Below are 15,972 nucleotides of genomic sequence, written 5' to 3'. Positions count from 1 at the left end.
TTCCCAACAGCAATTTTAAGATCTCTCCACAGGTGTTCAATGGGATTTAGATCTGGGCTCATTGCTGGCCACTTCAGAACTCTCCAGCGCTTCTTTGCCATCCATTTCTGAGTGCTTTTTGACGTATGTTTGGGGTCATTGTCCTGCTGGAAGACCCAGGATCTTGGACGCAAACCCAGCTTTCTGACACTGGGCCCTACAGTGCGACCCAAAATCCTTTGGTAATCCTCAGATTTCATGATGCCTTGCACACAGTCAAGGCACCCAGTGCCAGAGGCAGCAAAACAACCCCAAAACATCATTGAACCTCCACCATATTTTACCGTAGGTACTGTGTTTTGTTCTTTGTAGGCCTCATTCCGTTTTCGGTAAACAGTAGAATGATGTGCTTTACCGAAAAGCTCTATCTTGGTCTCATCTGTCCACAAGACGTTTTCCCAGAAGGCTTTTGGCTTACTCAAGTACATTTTGGCAAACTGTAGTCTTGCTTTTTTATGTCTCTGTGTCAGCAGTGGGGTCCTCCTGGGTCTCCTGCCATAGCGTTTCATTTCATTTAAATGTCGACGGATAGTTCGCGCTGACACTGATGCTCCCTGAGCCTGCAGGACAGCTTGAATGTCTTTGGAACATGTTTGGGGCTGCTTATCCACCATCCGGACTATTCTGCGTTGCAATCTTTCATCAATTTTCCTCATCCGTCCACGACCAGGGAGATTAGCTACAGTGCCATGGGTTGCAAACTTCTTGATAATGTTGCGCACTGTGGACAAAGGCAAATCTAGTTCTCTGGAGATGGACTTGTAACCTTGAGATTGTTGATATTTTGCCACAATTTTGGTTCTCAGGTCCTCAGACAGTTCTCGTCTCCTCTTTCTGTTGTCCATGCTTAGTGTGGCACAGACAGACACACAATGCAAAGGTTAAGTGAACGTCTCTCCTTTTTATCTGCTTTCAGGTGTGATTTCTATATTGCCCACACCTGTTACTTGCCCCAGGTGAGTTTACAGGAGCATCACATGCTTGTAACATTCTTATTTATCCGCAGTTGTGAAAGGGTGCCAATACTTTTGTCCAGCCCATTTTTGGAGGTTTGTGTGACATTATGTCGAATTTGCTTTCTTTCCTCCCTTTTTTTGTTTTGTCCCAATACACACAAAGGGAATAAACATGTGTATAGCAAAACATGTGTTAATGCAATACGTTTCGTGAGAAATACATGATTTCCTGGAGAAATATCAAGGGTGCCAACAATTTCGGCCATGACTGTATATGTAGTCATTTGTCCTCTGTACATTCTGAAAGTTTGGCCCTATATTTTAGTGTATACACAAGCATGGCCAAATTTGTTTTAAATGAGGTTAATAATGTTCAAGCCCAAGATGGGCCAGTTGCTTGATAATGTAGTACATGAGTGCTTGCAGAGCACAATGAAGCTGTATATAATGTTGCTAGGTTAATTTGTGGAAAATAAATTGCCATTTTTCTATCTTCCATTTTCCATATAAAACAAAAATAAATAAAAAAAATAGCTTAATTATATTTGTCCATCTGCAAAATCCATCATAACTTCTTTAACGCTGTCATTGTCTCCATGCTCAACAAATCTGTGAAGAGTACTATAGTACTGGTGATCTGGATTGAAAGTATACAATGCTGAAATCTTCTCCCAAGCTTTGTTATTTGGCAGTTTAAAGTCATCATCTGGGTCTTTGTTTTCAAAGAAACTTTTCAGGTTCCTTTCGGCAAGTTTGGTGGCGTATTCCCCAGCCAGTTCATCAAATTTCTCTTTTTCCTTGTCAATATACATTTTCCAGAAAACCTTCTGAACAGAACTTACATTTGATTGACAGCTAGACCAGCAAGTGAATAAAAGTGCTAGTAAAGCGAGTAAAGCTATAAGACACCATCCAATAACCTGCAAATACAAAGGGTACAAAACATAGTCAATAGTAAAAATTTTGAACATAAATAATTTATAGCTATGGTCTACTGCCTCTTCACTTTAACATTTTTATAAAGCATATGGTAACCACTTGCCCGCTGCCCTATACTAGAACTACTGCTACTGGGCGGCAGGTCTGCGCAAAATCACGTATATATACGTAATTTGCATTTCCGGGTAGGGGGTGCGCGCACGCTGCCCTACCCGCACCGCCATTGGCGGCTACGGATATCAATCAATGGGTCCCAGCCAGAAATTCCCCACCAGCACCTGGCGATCGTCGAGTAAAGCTGACGGCAGAGATGTGTGTGTAAACAACACAGGTCTCTCTTCTGCCAGCAAGAACATGGTGCTGTGTATTTCTTTGCACAGCAGAGAAATACACAGCAACATGTTTCCCTAATAAAACACACACAGCACATTATGTAAAACAGCACACAGTTAATCCTTTGATCACCCCAGATGTTAACTCCTTCCTGCCCAGTGTCATTAGTACAGTGTCAGTGCTTTTTATTAGCACTGATCACTTTATTAGTGTCATTGGGATGTCAGTTCCCACCCAGTGTCAGAATGCCTGCTGCAGTCCCGCAATAAGTTGCTGATCGCCGCCATTACTAGTATAAAAAAAAAAAATTCCAGTATATATATAACGCCATTTGTAAACGCTATATCTTTCATGCATACCAATTAATTTAAATGTATTGGGATTTTTTTTAAGCAAAAATGTAGCAGAATACATTTGGCCTAAATTTATGAGGAAATTAGATTTTCGAAATTTTTTTACTGGATATATTTTATAGCAGAAAGTTAAAAATATTGTTTTTTTTTTTTTTTAAATTGTTTTTTTTTTTTTGTTTATAGCGCAAAAAATTAAAACGTACAGGTAATCAAATACCACCAAAATAAAACTATTTATGGGAAAAAAGGACACAAATTTCATTTATGTACAGCATTGCATGACCACGCAATTGTCAGTTAAAGTAACATAGCACCCTATCGCAAAAAATGGCCTGGACAGGAAGGGGGGTAAATCTTCTGGAGGGAAAGTGGTTAAAAAACCCTGCCACTAACATAAATAATTGTAGGTAAAATCACAAAAAAATCCATATTTAAAATGCTTACTTGCAGTGATTTTCTTTTACATAAATTATTGTTTTATTTTTGGATTTATTTGCACTGTGCCTTTTAACCTGCTAGTACATTTTGATTCACAGTTGATTCACATCAAGAATCGCACAGGAATGCGCTGTGAGTTCCTGTGTGATTCACAATCATGCATTTGAATGGGCTGAAATTGCGCCAGACAGCACCAAAAGTAGTGCATGTGCTATTTTTGGTGCTGTCTTGCACTACTACCACATCAACCGGGTCAGCACAGTAGTACCATGCAGTCCGGTACAACCTGTGTTTAGGTTGTTGTTAAATTAATACTGACACCCGCTTAGGGGCGGACTGACAACTCATGGGGCAATAGGGGATCATGGGGCCCCTGTATCCTTGCCCAAACTCAAAAAAGCCTATGAAAAAGGTACCAGGGGCATCTCATGGGGCCCCCTACTGACCCCAGGCCCTCGGGCACTGGCCAAGTTTCCAAATGGTCAATCCGCCCCTGCACACGCTGCAGATTGCAAGTGCAGTATGTTTTGAATGCAATGTGAGAAACGCGCACGAAATGAGGGTTTCCTGCATAATTTTTGGTGTGAACAGCGCCTCCTTCAGGAAAAGTAAATTCCCTAGCACATCACCCTCTCTCTGCATGTTGAGCCCTCTCCTCTTTTCAGAGTTTTTAATTATTCTCTGTGCTTGCCCAGCTCATTCTGGGAAAATGTAAGTGGAATACTGTAGGATGCCACTTGAGTGGCAGCTCTGAGTCTGCTGGGGCTGCTGATATCACATCCAAAATGGTGGCATAGCTTTAGGGCTTTTGGATGTCTACATAATAGAGCCTTTTACAGGAAATTAACATGAATAAAATGCATTATATGAACAAATAATATTTTGGAAAACCTTTTTAAATCGAATGACCTGACAAATTCTCTTCAAACAATAGCGGGAACTGAGAAATAACCATGGTCATGGTTTAACAGATGTACAGTTTATAACTCTGATAATTAATAATTGCATATATGCCAGGTACCGATTACTGAATGGTTAATGCTCATACACCGAACATTTGTCACTAAGGGGGTCAATGCGCATGCTGTTGAAGCAGATCACATACTTCAAACTTACTTCAAGCAGTTCACGGAGGAATAGGTGACATTAGACTGAAGGGTTAACAGTCATTCTATAGTGGCTAATCACTAAGAAGTTAAGGCACATGCACTGTAGACTGGTTACTGATGGTTATTACACAAACACCGCAGACTGGTCACTAATGGGTATCTCACTGTTGGTATAGATACTAGGGAGTTATGTGCGTGTAGCTGGGGCAGGATATGGAGGAGAGACCAATGTGTTCTCACACACAACCCAACGGGTGGGAATTAGATGGGTGGACAATTTTCATGGACAGCAGCAACTACAGGTCTAATGAATTCAAGTGCGGTACTGAAGAAACTGCTGAACAATGCACACTTTGGATTTTACAAAATAGCAGCTACAAAATATATACTGTACAATTACAGAACTGACAATAGAGGGTTTTTTTACCTTAATGCAGAGAATTAATGAAAGTGTTACTAAACCCACAACAGTAACATCAGTCTGTGTATGCTATAAAGCATGCTTGTTGTACTCACTGTGGAGCCTGTGGAGTTAATCCTCCCCATTGTGTAAAAAGGCTGTTTGATCCTGTCTTCCCTAATCCTCCCCTTCTTCTACTGTCCCCAATTCATCTGCTGATATTACAGAGCTCTAGGAGTCACTCTACACATGGTCAGTTTAGTGTGTATTTCTAGAGAGTGTTTTTTTTTTCTTTGGAAGGGTGCATGTGATCAGCACAGGGCCAATCACCACCGTCTGGACAGAGGGTCAGGGGTTATGCAGCCTCATAGGACAGAGCAGAATGAAAACTCCTCCTACAAGTTTTAACCAGTGCTCAGCTAGACACTGACAGAAGTAACAAGACTGCTCTAACTGCTGATGACAAAAAGGTATTTAGCAATTAATATTTGCTAAAATAATTGCATTTCTATGTTTCTGTGTACTGTGGGAGACCAGATATAGTGAATGCAGGGTCCTGGGTTTAGTAACACGTTAGGGTAAAAACCTTCATCCCAGGGGCGGACTGACAATTCATGGGGCCCCCGGACAATAGGGGATCATGGGGCCCCTGTGTCCTCACCTACACCCAAAAAAGCCTATGAAAAAGCCAATGAAAGGTACCAGGGGCATCTCATGGAGCCCCCCTACTGACTCCGGGCCCTCGGGCAGTGCCCGAGTGCTCGAATGGTCAGTCCGCCCCTGCTTCATCCTTTACAACCACTTTAATTGAACCAGCTTTAAGAGTTTACTACACAGGAAAGCACTGGGTATGCATTCCTAGCCATCCACATACAAAAATGATATTGGCCTTAATATGAAAGCCACGTATCATCTTAGCAAATCCTAACTGAATTACTTAGTTTGCTAAAACACCATGCAGTTTGTTTAAAAAACAGTTTTCACCATTTTTCATTCTAAACTCCTGCAGTCTCTTTGCAGCCACTTCTTATGGACATACACGCACGACATTGATTGCTGCATAGTATTTCTTTAAGTGGAATTCCTAATGGGGACATTCCTGTGTTAAAACAGCCACTAGTAGTCTCCATCAGAAGCTGTGTGACAGGGTGACAACACAGAGGAAAACATGTAATAAGTCAGATTTACTGTAAGATCAAGCTTTTTTATGGTCCGTTGATCACTTTTAAAAATGATTGCAGTGACCTCTTGTGGTAAGAGCACGTTACAATACCAGACACGAGCTTAACGTAGCGCTCTTACCTTTATGAGTACTCAAAGCTTTATGCCCGGAAAATTCCACAGATGTTCTTTTTTCACCTGTCATTAAGCTAAATTCCTGTCTGCTGGTAGTTGCCATTGTCTGATGTATATCTGTTGAGCTGTATAATATCTCTCACAGTAACCTTCCTCCCAGTGCTGCATTGCCTAGATTTGACATGATGGTAACCTCCATCAGAAAGACATTAGTTTAAACTTCACCCAAAAGGGTCCACGTCTACTGCGACATTTGTCACTTTTTTGGGGGGAGGGGACAGCCGGTACCTGGTTTTGACAGGTATCAGCTCCCACTTCCGGTCACATTGCCGTGGCCGCTCCTCTTCCATCCCTGCAATCTTCTAGGACAGTGGTCTCCAAACTGCAGCCCAGGGGCTGGATGTGGCCCTTTGCTTGCTTTTATCTGGCCCTTGGGGCACTATTCCACCAGCTGTCATCAATGATGGAGCACTATTCCCTCTACTGACACCATTAATGGGGCATTATACTTCTCATTGATTTCAACAAAAGAGAAATATTCTTCTCACTGATATCAACAATAGGACACTCTTCCTCCTATTAAAACCAATGATGGGGGCACTAATCCTGAGACATTTTCTACTCCCACCAGCTACAGTCTGGCCCCCGTAAAGTCTGAAGGACAGTAAACTTGCCCTTTGCTTAGAAAGTTTGGAGACCCCTGTTCTAGGACATATCATTCACAAAGCACAGCATGGCAGAAACTGGCTGTGAAGCTGCAAGGCTTCACTGGTGATTTCCCTTGCCTAAGATTCCGGCGCCTGCACTGCAATCGGCTTGGATCATTGCTGAATCCCTGGACATGTAGATGTCCTTATATTAAAAGTCAGCAGCTACACTATTTGTAGCTGCTGACTTTTTATTTTTTGGGGGTGAAGATTGAAGCTCCTCTCCTCCTCAGCCTAGCCCCCATTTATATCTATATCCCTGCTTACCAGGTGGTGTTACAGGCACAGTTCAGATACTCACCCAGACACAGGATCCAGCTTCGTCCTGCTGACATCCCTCTGTCAACAGACACAATTCAGTTCCGCACCACCATCTTCCTTGTGACATCATCGAGAGGCCCGCTAGCTCTTCTGGGTTGAGCCGGTGGGGCCCTGCAATGACCGCTGCTAGGCACTCCCCCCTCCTATTTACTGAATGAAAGCCTAAAGGCTTCCTCGGATATGTGATGTGCATATCCCAGGAGGCCAAGCGAGCACTGTGCATGTCATTCGCCTACGCATGTTTGCTAAAACAAAAAAAAGGTCAATTAAAAAAAACACACTGCCGTATTCAGAGGAGGGGTGGAGAGGGGGAGTTGACATAGAGGGTGAAGACCGGTGCGATAACAACAGATTTTAAGGAGATAACTCAAGATTCAGTATGTTAATTTTTCCTGTTAGCATTAGTTTTTGTTATGTATTTAAAATGAACCTGTAGTAGGGATATGGACATTTAATAAGTGTTAAGTGTATTTTAACAGTATACAATGTATTTATCTCCATGCATATACTGTACGTAGATCAGCTATGTTGAATATAATACAACTGCTAGTCCATTGCCATCAAATATTTCAAGAAACCATAAATAAAAACAAATCTCAATGCATACTTTTATCCTTGACATGCATATAATAAGAGGTACATTCAAGAAAGGTAACTCTACCATGTTGGAGTCATTATAACAATTCAGAAACCAGTTTCAAGCTTTCTTCTGTAAGAATCTGATGTCACTTTCTTGTAAACCCAATTTTAATTTGTATCAAAACCATTTTACAGAATATATATTGTTCTTTATTGGTAAGTGTCACTTGTTACTAATTAGGATGTATAATTCATTATGCCATAATTTTACAGTTATTGGGACAGTGTTACCAGATTCATGGAAATATCATGTGTATATGATATTTAGATTACAACATATGATGATGATGATGATAATTTGACTATTATTATTATTAGATAATCCCATAATATTCAAACTGTTGAGACATCACTGCCTTGTAACTATGTTGTTAAGTGAAAGTTGATCTTAGATTTCCTGACTGGGCAACATCATTGTATGACAAGTTTTCCAAGGTGTGGGTTGTGTATCATTGGTGTTAGACTCCCTTACTTTGGGTGGGACACTTCAAGGCTCAGGATTTCTGTGCAGAATCACTTTATGGGAGAGAACAGACTTACTTTCAGTGGCAGATATGCTTGTAGGTGTTCTGTCATTCATTGTGGAAAAGTCCTAATTGGATTCTATCCATGTGATTGGGTTGGTCATTTTAATACTATATTTGACAGTCATGTATTATAAAGGTTATGTGATTTTTTTTATACATTTTCACAAAGTGGCATTCCCCAATAACATCATAGGCTTATTTGTCTTCATAGTCACAACTGGATAAATTGGACACTATAACTAATCTTGATCATACCACTCATTCTTCCTTATCTCTAGACTCTTACTAACAGTTTTCCTCTGAGGAAAAGTTTATTAGCCTCCTTTAGCCCTTGTTTCTGCAGTAAATATAGATGCACTATTGGTGATGTTCAAAACTTTTTCACCAGATCTAGACAAAAGAAAGGATGTACAGTATGAAAGTGCCCAGTGTTTTCAGTGTGAAGAAAACTTTGACTTACAAAAAGGATTAGAGAAACAGAGTGATCTGTTGCCATCGCCAGCAGTAGTGGTAGTGCTCATGGCCCCTAGGTAATGTAGGAATGGGAAATGTGAGGGTGGGCAAGGTGAAGTTGGCACCACAGTTTCTAAAAGAGGTGATGATGAAGTGAAGAACTTGATGTGAAAAGAATTTATAGGTGACAAGGAAAGATTATTTTATAATGAAGATATAGAAGATGCCCTGTTGCAGTGTTTCACCAAAAGGCAACATTTATTCAGGAAAAGGGCTCTTTCTAAAGTGGGCATTGCTACCAGAAAGCTGTGATTGCTTCACAGTCTTGGGGTGTTAAACTCAAGACATTGCATTACACTCTGTTGTCAGAAAAGCCAAATGCAGCCTTTCTCTTTGCAGCTAGGTGCTGGGCTACAGCAATATGGAGAAATAGACATTGACTTTTATTCTTCCCTCCGTCTTCTCAGATACTGATGTTATGCTACACCTTTCTCCTCTGGCCAGAAGGAGGAGTGCTAAAGCTAAGTAAGCCTGTAGATTTCTATGCAGATTGCTGAGAATCCTGGGAGTTGTAGTTTGAGATGGCAGCCATATAGTGGGATGAATGATCTCTTTACAGGTCCCAACAGGCACTGTGTCATAGGAGGAGTGCAGAGATGCATTTTATTAAACTGCCAACTATACCAACCATATTGGTTGACAATATATTAAGTTTGCCTTTTCTACCTGATTTGACAAAGAACAGAGGATCTATCCTATCCAGCTGCATGCCAGTAACCTAGATAACGAGGAGGAAGAAATCCACATGGACTCCACTGCAGCTGTTGAATGATGCCAAGAGCAAAATTGTCAATCAGAACTTTGTGTAGAGCTTGATGTGCCTGGAGATGAATTGACTAAGCTCACGAAGCAATAAAGACACTAACTCCCAAGAGTGTTTACGCTAAACATAAAGATGGATCCAGCTTCTGCTTTTACCTATATGCTATTAGAATGGAGAAGGGCCATACCCCCATTTCCTGGGAGACAGTATCCACCTAACAGAAGAAGTCAAATGCCTGCTTAGTCCAGTTACATGTGTTAGATTACCTCGAGAGCCCAGGCCAGACCACACCAGGGACTGAAGAGCAAACACCATTTTTATTGCATCTACTTCAGGACTACCACCTGCTACATTCTTAACTGATGTAGGGAAGCTAGTGCAGGCCTTTGTCAAGAATGGTTCTGTTCCCATCAATCATGGATATCGGAAGCTACGTTTTTTTCTCAGGGAAGACTCCCAGTTCCATCAGGGGAAAAGGACTTTCAAACATGGATGGACCAGGCTTCCCAAGCATTAGAAGAATGAGATATTCCTGAGACTTTAAAGAAACAGAGAATTAGTGACAGTCTCAAGTCCCTGCTGCTGAAATGAACCGTAACTTAAAGCTGGGACAGCTGTTAGCTTTGGACTATATTGAAGTGTTGTAAAAAAAAAAAAAAAAAAAAGATAAAGATCCATGAGAGAATGACAAGGTCTGACTAGATCGAGTCTTAAAAGGAGCCCACCCAAATCATCCTATAGTGCTGAAGCTTTTTCTCAGATGACCAAGATCTGCTCCCTATCAAGAATTGATAAAATCAGGAACAAGATACTCCGAGCAATCCATCACCTAAGAAGGCAAAATTCTCCATGTGGATGGCTCAATGTGGGGGTTATCTATCAGAAGATGATAATGAGTCTGTAATTGGAAATTGAACAGTCAACTACATTGAACCCCAGAGCCTCAATGGAATCAGCAACATTTGATTTGCTGACCCACATGGCACTGGCATGTGTGAAAATGCAACAAACCCATGTGAGTATGCAAACGTCTCTGATAGATATGAAGCAGGTTGTGTCTACTCTGCCTTCAGAAAAAAGAACCAAACAAGGAGATATGTTACTACTCCCCAGAAGATGTTATCATTGTGGGGGAAGTTGGACATTGCAAGGAGAAATGCCCCAACAGAGAGATGTCTGATCTCACTAACGAAGTCCTGAAAGCATTGCAGAAACAAGTTCCCAGGGAGCGGGAGGGAAAACATCAAAGGTCCTCAGTGAAGGAGCCAACTGAGAACCTATCTTTAACAGTGAGCTCTAGAACTGAAGAAGTCAACAAGCCACAGTGGGAGTCCAAGGTACTAAAGCAAGCCTCCCCTGTGATTCCTGGCCAGCAACTGGAATTGCACCTTTTATGTAGACAGGCATGGGAAGCCAGTGCACACCATTCTCCCAGGATTGTCACGAAACAGCGAGGAGAACTGAAGAAAACTAAGAGACAAGCACAGGTCCAAGCTACTGAGCCCTCTCAGAACAATTGGTGGGTCCTTCACCTATAGTCCTAATTCAAGTAGAAGAGGTCTACAAAAAGGCTCTGCTGCCATGGAGGCACAAGTGAAGTTACTGTATGGAGACTTTTATGACAAGTATCTGAAACCTATACCCCTACAGAAGTTGGAAGATTTGGAGATTTGGGAATGCAGAAGTTCCCATAGCTGAAACACAGGTCAAATGCATCTATAAATGATCTTTAAATGATCTAAGAAGAGTCTTAAACTGCTCTCAAATGCAAGCGGAATTCATCTCTCTATCAAAACAAGCTTAACCACTTCTCGGCTTCCCCGCAGGATGTACTAATACATTCTAGGTTTGAAGTGGTTATACCAGGGTCATGGCTGAAGCTGCAGTCATGACCCCGGTATTAATGTTCTCTGCTGGTGATGCTCTGTAATGTAACAGTGATTTGAACGACTGTAGAGCTGCTGGATGGCTTTTACATGGGGCAGACAGTCCACCACTGCCTGGACTAAATCCAGCGATTCCTCTGGCTGACCATAGAGATGATCATCTCTATGGTCTATGAAACCAGAAACAAGGATTTTGTCGCTTGATTTTTTGGTTTCTTGTTCAGCAGACATTACCAGCTTGTAACAGCATCTGATCAAACCGATCTCAGTTTGAGCAGATGTTTTTAGGGGCAGAGGAGAAATCTGGGATCTAATAGACCCCAGATCTCTTAGTAAAGAGTACCTGCCCATGCTATCACAAGGAATGCTTTTCATCCTTTGTGATAGCAATAAAAGTTATTAAAACAATTAAATGAGAAAGGGTAAAAATTGTTAATAAAATAAATAATAAAATTGTAAAACATTACCCCCACCCAAAGAAAAAGGCATACGTAAGTCCCACACGCATATGTAAACGATGATCACACCACACACACACGTGAGTTATCACTAGGAACATTATAGCAAGAGCAATAATTCTACCACCAGACCTCCTGTGTAACACTAAACTGGTAACCTGTAAAGGCTTTGAAAGTGTCACGTATGGAGATTTTTAACTACCGTAGTTTGTCACCATTCCACAGGTATACTCAATTATAGGTGTAGCAATACCCCTTTAGGATTACTGATGTTTTGGGTCCCCCTATAGTCCTTCACAGCCAGGCAACATGTATTTCTACACAGACTTGAATTCAGAAGTTAGTAACCAGTCCTTGAGCTTGTTTTTTGGATTTAATTAGTGGGGTATCAACTTGGATAGGGTAAGGGGTGTATGGGATGCCCAATGGAACTGAGAAACCAAGGACAACCTCCTGATTTATGTACAAGTGGTTACAGCAAACAGTCTCTTTCAGAGAGCTAGCCAGCATCTCCTGTAGTACTAACCCAGACCCCAGATGCTCTTCTATCTGGCTGCCTGGGGGAATTCCTGAGCAGGGGATCCAGTGTCTGCCACATAAATGGTGAAACAGTCCTGGGTGGCAGGCTAATCCAGCTTCCCACTAGAGTGCCTTCTTTCCCCTTTCTGACCCAGGGGGTGCAGTTCTACTCACTTAGTCTTTCTCCTGTGCTTCTGGTGGGTTGGTGGCTGCTACCAGGCCTTTTAGCTGGGCCACACCTTCCCTGCCTCACAGGTGTTCCTCTCTCAGGGTGAAGCTTTCCTCCTTCCAAGATCCTCATCCTGTAGGTGAGCCCCTCTCCATCTGGGCCCCCTCACAAGCTCCTGTCTTCCAGCCTCACATCCTCCTCATCTCTCCTCCAACAACTCTCTTTCATTTGAGCATGCTTGGTTACTCTTAAAGGCTGTCCTGGCCTCTTACAAAAGCCTCCTGTTGGGTTTTGGCCTGGATCCTCTAAGAGCACAGACCAGCCACCCCTCAGATCCGCCAACTGCTTCTAGATTTTTCTACAAAGTTCTAGAGCAGGGGGAAATTCCAGAGGGCTGGCCTACAGAGTCTCCCAGCTTTGACCATAATTTGACCCCTGCTAGCTATCACACCCAGGCTGCTACTCAACCCTCCTAGCTAATAATTGAGGTCTAGCTCCCCCTAGCTGACTAGGAGGGTGCTACCTAAGCATGGCTTGTTACTTATGTATTTACTTGTGTAACATCATCTTTTATATTTTACAAAAAAAATTGGTATTGTATTGTGTTTTTCTGCAATAAAATTAATGAATGTATATTTATTCCAAAACATTTGTGTTTGAAAAACCGCCTGCAAATACCATGTGACAGAAAATTGAAACACCCACCATTTTATTCTTTAGGGCCTCTGATTAAAAAATCTATAACATTTGGGGGTTCTCAGCAAGCAAAATGCTGATTTTTAAATGTATGAGAGAAATGTCAGAATTGGCTTGATATTAAATTGGGTAAACCCTGTCAATTCCTGCAACTAGTGACTCTGAAAGCCATTCTACTGTGTTATACAACTTATGAAGGATTACAAAAAGGCTAAACAAGCTTATCACAGCTATCTCAGTGGAGATAATATGGATAACAGACTGGTCTTTTAGTCAGCTTCTATGCTACAAAGCAGAGTACTCCATTCAAACCTATATTGTTAATCCACCGTAAGTCACAACTGGCCATACATTATACAAAATGTTCTTGTACATTCATCCTTTAGATTTATCAAAACCATTTAATATGAGGTCAGAACTAAACACTTTTCATTTTTCAATCAGGCAGGCCCTTGCACTACAAAGTTGAAGGTACATATTAAGGAAACTGAATAATAAATTCTCTTCAACACCATAGAGATTGATTTACTAAATGCAAATGCACTGTTCACTTTGCAAGTTAAGTTGCACTCTGCAAGGGAATTTTCCCTAAAGCTTAGTGAATGTGGTGAAGTTTCACTTTGCAACGATTACCCAATCAATTGCAAGAAAGATAAAAAAAAATTGCATTTTGCTTGCACATTTTTTGATGATGGAAGTCAGCAGGGTTTCACCTCATTCACTAAGCGCCTGTGCAAATTCTCTTGCAAAGTGCAATTTAACTTGCAAAGTGAACAGCTTGTTTGACTTTAATAAATCAATCCCCATGGGTTAAAGATGCCTACACAAATGAATTTAACCCTAAATTCCCCTTATATTGTCATTGCCATTGCCAGTTTCATGTAACCTGTTAAGTGTGTTTCAACGTAGATGTGATGTCAAAGTATGATCTGGTTGGTACAAGCAACAAAATATTTAAACAGGTAATTAATAAATGCCATTTTAAGAGATACCCAGAGTTTTTTTGTACATACCTGAGATTGAGTTTGAAGAAGCAGAACAACTTCTTGAGTTTCACTGCCGGGCATGGCTGTTCTGTTACAGGTCACTTTGTAGAGCTGCTTCTGGCAGTGTTCAGATTTGTACTTGCATATATACTGGATATAGTTCGGGTTCTGCCAGCCACTCATGGCACATGCATAGAAAGATCCATGTAGTAAGGCTATAGTAATCCACATGACAGGAACTATGAGAGCATTCAGTGTCAACTGTACAAAGACATAAAGACCTTGACACCGATTCCCTTTGGGGCATATCTTCCCTCGGTTTAGACAGCAGCCTGTAAAAAAATTCCAAGTCTTGCTACTCAATAAGTAACCTGCGATGATGAGTATAATCGCTGGAGCTAACAGAAAAACAAATCCATACATAAGATTGTGCTCATTGCATGGACACTGGAACACTATCGGTGAAAAAAATTGCTGACCACCCACTGTCATAAGTGTCAGAAAGCCATAACCGATAGCAGATTTCTTTTCTGCACATAGTTTTAGAAGTTTGTGCAAAGCTTCCATGTTAGAGACGAAAATGCAGCCAGACAAACGTCAGTCTTCTCACACAAATATATGCTGGAGTTACTATGAAAATTTCAAAGGAACAACCAGTTTGTCAGGTTTCTTCCATACCGATCTGATGTCACTTTAATAAAGCTGTTTTTAAAGCATCTATCTAAAGCCTTTGCAGAATATGCATATTGTCCTTCATTTTGTTTTAGGCATTGTCATTTATTACTAATTAAGCCATTTAATTACTTATGGATAGTTTTGCAGTCATAAGGATTATAATCATAATATTACGGGATTCATGGAGCACATTATGGACACATCACACTGGTGTAAGAAGCACGTAGGTCACATTGTCTAATGAAGCTACTACTTGGTTGATCCCTATTATACTCTTAGCCAACCTTGAAAAGCTAGGAGGCCCACTCTGGGAATTATTTACTAAAACTGGAGAGTGCAAAATCTGTTGCAACTCTGTAGATAAACCAATCAGCTTCCAGGTCTTATAGCCAAAGCTTTATTGAACAACCTGAAGTTAGAAGCTGATTGGCTACTATGCACAACTGCACCAGATTCTGAGTGCTCCAATTTTAATAAATCTACCCCACCGTGACAACTGAGTGTGAAACCCCAAAGCTGCTTACATACCTAGTATTTCATTCTTACATCTATATGCAACATCCATACACCCCCCCCCCCACATTTTATCTCCCCTAGGGTAAAATCATCAGCACTGGCTGCACCTGCACAGTAAGCTGTCTGAGACATTAATGGGGCTATATTATAAAACTGGTGATACTTATTTTGTATGACAGTATGTTTAAAAGCAGCTATGGTTCAAGGTCTAATACTTTATGCTTTATATTTTACTTTTAAGGAGCAGTGACATTTACCATAAATTACTATTTAAATTAAACAGAATCTTCACCACAGCTATTAGTGTAAGTTTAAAAGGTAATCCAATACAGAGAGACTTATGGTTATGGGGATCATTTTTTTTTTACTAACTGCTGAATTATAGGTAACAGTAGAAATGAAGTAGAATGTGACACTTCCATGTGTGTCAATTTATTCTCTTTTCTGGCTTCCTACTTCTGCACCATATTGCTTTTCATCAGTTATTGACTGACAATTTTTCTAATCATAGGTGGCCTTTAAAATGTACCTTGGGATCACCCCTTCTACGATAGGTGGTAATGATGGTGGTAATGAATTCTCTCTCATACTGGATAAAAATCCACTTGTAGACTTTGTGGAAGAGCTTCCATCTGGCAGACCATCACTCAGCTACTGCAACCTCCTCTCTGGAGTATTGAGAGGAGCTCTGGAAATGGTAAGTTCTGTTGTTACTATTATTATTCAAGACTGGT

At 41.0% G+C, this 15,972-nt stretch overlaps 2 protein-coding genes across 3 annotated transcripts in view; one reads left to right on the top strand and one right to left on the bottom strand.

The window, feature by feature from the left end:
- TRAPPC3L (trafficking protein particle complex subunit 3L) overlaps positions 1 to 15,972 on the top strand; it is a 92,733-nt gene that overhangs the window by 75,338 nt on the left and 1,423 nt on the right. Inside the window, exon 5 of the mRNA XM_089652149.1 lies at positions 15,750 to 15,935. Within this exon, the coding sequence (XP_089508275.1) occupies positions 15,750 to 15,935 (186 nt within the window). The remainder of the gene's footprint in view (positions 1 to 15,749; positions 15,936 to 15,972) is intronic.
- CALHM5 (calcium homeostasis modulator family member 5) overlaps positions 1,284 to 15,972 on the bottom strand; it is a 28,685-nt gene continuing 13,996 nt past the window's right edge. The window contains exons 1-2 of one of the 2 annotated variants that reach the window (XM_089652147.1): positions 14,075 to 15,430; positions 1,284 to 1,915 (exon numbers count right to left, since the gene is read on the bottom strand). In XM_089652147.1, the coding sequence (XP_089508273.1) occupies positions 1,535 to 1,915; positions 14,075 to 14,614 (921 nt within the window). In that variant the 5' untranslated portion in view covers positions 14,615 to 15,430 and the 3' untranslated portion in view covers positions 1,284 to 1,534. Of the gene's footprint in view, positions 1,916 to 14,074; positions 15,431 to 15,972 lie in introns of those variants that run through there. The other variant, XM_089652148.1, reaches the window with a different exon arrangement.

Source organism: Staurois parvus, unplaced genomic scaffold, assembly GCF_062004578.1.
Source record: "Staurois parvus isolate SC_StPar_1 unplaced genomic scaffold, SC_StPar_1.0 ptg000672l, whole genome shotgun sequence".
In the NCBI taxonomy this organism is placed as follows: Eukaryota; Metazoa; Chordata; class Amphibia; order Anura; family Ranidae; genus Staurois; species Staurois parvus.
The sequence above is the reverse complement of the archived record's forward strand: the minus strand, read 5'-3'. Positions and strand labels throughout refer to the sequence as shown.